This window comes from Antrostomus carolinensis, unplaced genomic scaffold (assembly GCF_000700745.2).
Source record: "Antrostomus carolinensis isolate BGI_N321 unplaced genomic scaffold, ASM70074v2 scaffold31065, whole genome shotgun sequence".
Lineage (NCBI taxonomy): Eukaryota > Metazoa > Chordata > Aves > Caprimulgiformes > Caprimulgidae > Antrostomus > Antrostomus carolinensis.
The window spans coordinates 13,216-15,906 of NW_010318915.1; the positions used below are offsets into that span (position 1 = coordinate 13,216).

General features: G+C 51.7%; 1 protein-coding gene across 1 annotated transcript in view; it reads right to left on the bottom strand.

The window, feature by feature from the left end:
• The window catches only part of LOC104525834 (ephrin type-B receptor 2), a gene marked incomplete at its 5' end in the record, with an annotated part of 13,908 nt that extends 12,108 nt beyond the window's left edge, over positions 1 to 1,800 (bottom strand). The window contains 3 exons of the mRNA XM_029085223.1: positions 601 to 668; positions 860 to 968; positions 1,638 to 1,800. Of these exons, the coding sequence (XP_028941056.1) occupies positions 601 to 668; positions 860 to 968; positions 1,638 to 1,800 (340 nt within the window). The remainder of the gene's footprint in view (positions 1 to 600; positions 669 to 859; positions 969 to 1,637) is intronic.
• Positions 1,801 to 2,691: the final 891 nt, after the last annotated feature.

Consider the following 2,691-nt stretch of genomic DNA (forward strand, 5'->3'; position numbering starts at 1 on the left):
TGGTATGCTGGAAGAGGGAGGCTGCAAGAGAGGGCATGTTATGTATTCTATTATATACCTATATTTATATAGATATATCTGATATCTACTACGATTCTGGGAGCACTGGGATGGGCTCTAGCAAAGGCACCATGAGGTATGTGGGTTCCTGCAGAAGGACAACACTCTGCAGGACAAAGATTAGTTGGGAAAGGGATCTCACTGCTGCCCACAAGCTGGGCAAACCTCAGAAACTGGGAGTAGCAAGACAAGGTGTAGTGGCAGGGGCTGCACTGCAGAAGAGGGTGAGGCTTCAGAGGCAGACGGAGAGGTGTGTGTTGCATGTCACAGGGCCTTGTAGAGCATGCACAGGTGTTCAGTGCACAGTTGGTGCCCGACAGCACGCAGGTCCATGGACTCTACGAGGCAGGGAAGGGATCTAGGTCGTAGGAGACTGGTGAGGGAGCTAGACAGCATGGTGGTCCTTCTGTCTACACACGCACACGCCTGCCTGGCTGGGTGGCCTGAGCCCTCCCTGCGCACCGCAAGGAATGAGTGAACAGGAACACAAACCGAAGAGAGAGCGGACCCCCAGGCCTGGTGGGGGGCTGCGGTACGTACTGTGGCCACTGGTATAGTGCTGCAGCTTGTCGGTGTACTCGGAGTCAGCGCGCTCAAAGCCACGTCTTCTGGAAAGAAAGGGAGTCCTGAGCCCCAACGCAGGTACATCGGGGCTGAGGAATGCACTGCAGGGACATCTCTTTCCCCCTTCACCTTCCTGTCCCCATCCTCCCCTTCCCCTACCCCTGCCACCCACTGTCTCCAGTCACCACCCCCTTGCACAGCCCCAGCCCCGGGTCCTGCACTCAGACTGACCGACCTGTTGCACACAATAACGATGACAACAACAGCAATGAGGAACACCAGTCCTGCTGCAGAGGAGCCAATGATGAGCGGCAGCTTCTCCTGGACACTGGTCTGGTACTCGGCTGGAACACAAGGAAGAGGGAACAGGTTACCGTGGCACAGGATGGGTCTATGGTAACAAGTTCATCAAGGTCAGAGCACGGCCATGAGCACTGCCCACATTTGCATGGCTATTGCTAATGGGCTTCCTGGCACGGTTTTGGTCTGGGAGAGCTAGTGCTGTCCTAGGCATGGCTCAGGTTGGCTATGACAGGGGATGTGCCCCAGTAGGAAGGTTGGATAGACCTATCCCTTATGGGTGGGAGAGTTTAGTCCCATGGATGCATGCATGCTGTGCCTTGCTCCTTGGCCTCCGGGGGAGAAAACTGGCTTGGCCTGTTTTATTTAGCAGCACTAATTTAGAAAATAGAGGCCCAGGTCTGCATCTGTCATCAACATCTGTGCACATGAGAATCATAAATTTTGTTTCCTCTAAATCCAACTGAATGAGCATGTCCCTATGCCAAAGCTTGTCAGAAATTGGCCTAGATTATATGATACCCTGCATGGACCACCAAGTGCCCATGCCTCTCTCCAGGTCTTGCCAGGTTGAATAAATGCATGTGACTTGACAGTGCACCCTTGAATGGACTAAGAGCAAAGGGACCAGCACTGCTGCCAGTGCACCTCCATCTTGTTCAAGTCTCTCTAGACCCTGTGTTTCCTTTATGCAGAGGCAGCTGAAGACTCACCTTCAGTCATGGTCTGGAAATACATCTTGCCACTATACCGGCCATACCCGGCCACAGTACGAGCCCGCACCTGGAAGACATAGATGGTGCCAGCTTTGAGGTTCTGCACTGCCACAGTGTTGGTGGGGCTCTTCACTGTTGTTGAATTTAACTCGCTCAGATCCTGCCAAGAAAATACAAATCTGTCATCAGAAAAATAAGTTGAGAATCAGGTGCTGCATTTCTAGAAGGAGGAAAAGCAAGAAACCAGGGTAGTGTGGGTGGAGACGCCACTATGGGGAGACCATGGGCCTGAACAAACAGGTCATTCCTCCAAGCCTGCTGCCCTGCAGGGAGACAGAGAAGCAGCCTCAGCACCCTCCTCATTTGCTCTTCCCCATCTCCCTTTGCCTGTGCTGGAAGTAAAGCCCACATGAACACAGGGTTTTGGACCTAGGGAGGAGTACTGCTTCCATCCCCTGCCCAAGGGTCTGCTTCACCAGAGACCACAGCTAGGTTTTCAAAGCTGGGAAACTGAAGAGCATATTTAAAAGTGACGAGACTACTTCCAAATGTCTGTCCCACCCCTTGTGTGTAGTTTTTTCTGGCTGAGGACTTGAGCAGTCATATCATAACGGTATATAGATGGTATTGCGCTTGTGTAGGTCATGGATCCATCACTGCCTTTAGTAGTTATGCCCTTAGCTGAACATCCAGAAGCACTAGTGGATGGGCCAGGAGCTCCTTGTGCTAACCACTGTACAAGAGAACAGACAATCCCTGTCCTGCCCAGGGACATGGAGAAACAGGTCAACAGAGGAGTTAGAAAGATGGTGTTGAATGTGGTGCTTTCTACAATCAGGGCAAGGTGGCCAGCTGCCTGGCAGCCATGAAGTCCTGAAAGTCAGTGCCAAGCAGCAATACATGCAAACAACACAATGTTTCTGGAAAACAGCAAAATCTTAGGAAAGCCAAGCTGTGAGTATGAGCCCCCATAAAAGGACGCACAGGCACCAATTTTTGAATCAGATTTCTGTAGCTACATTGAAAGTGCTCATGCTTTCTGGTAACACCT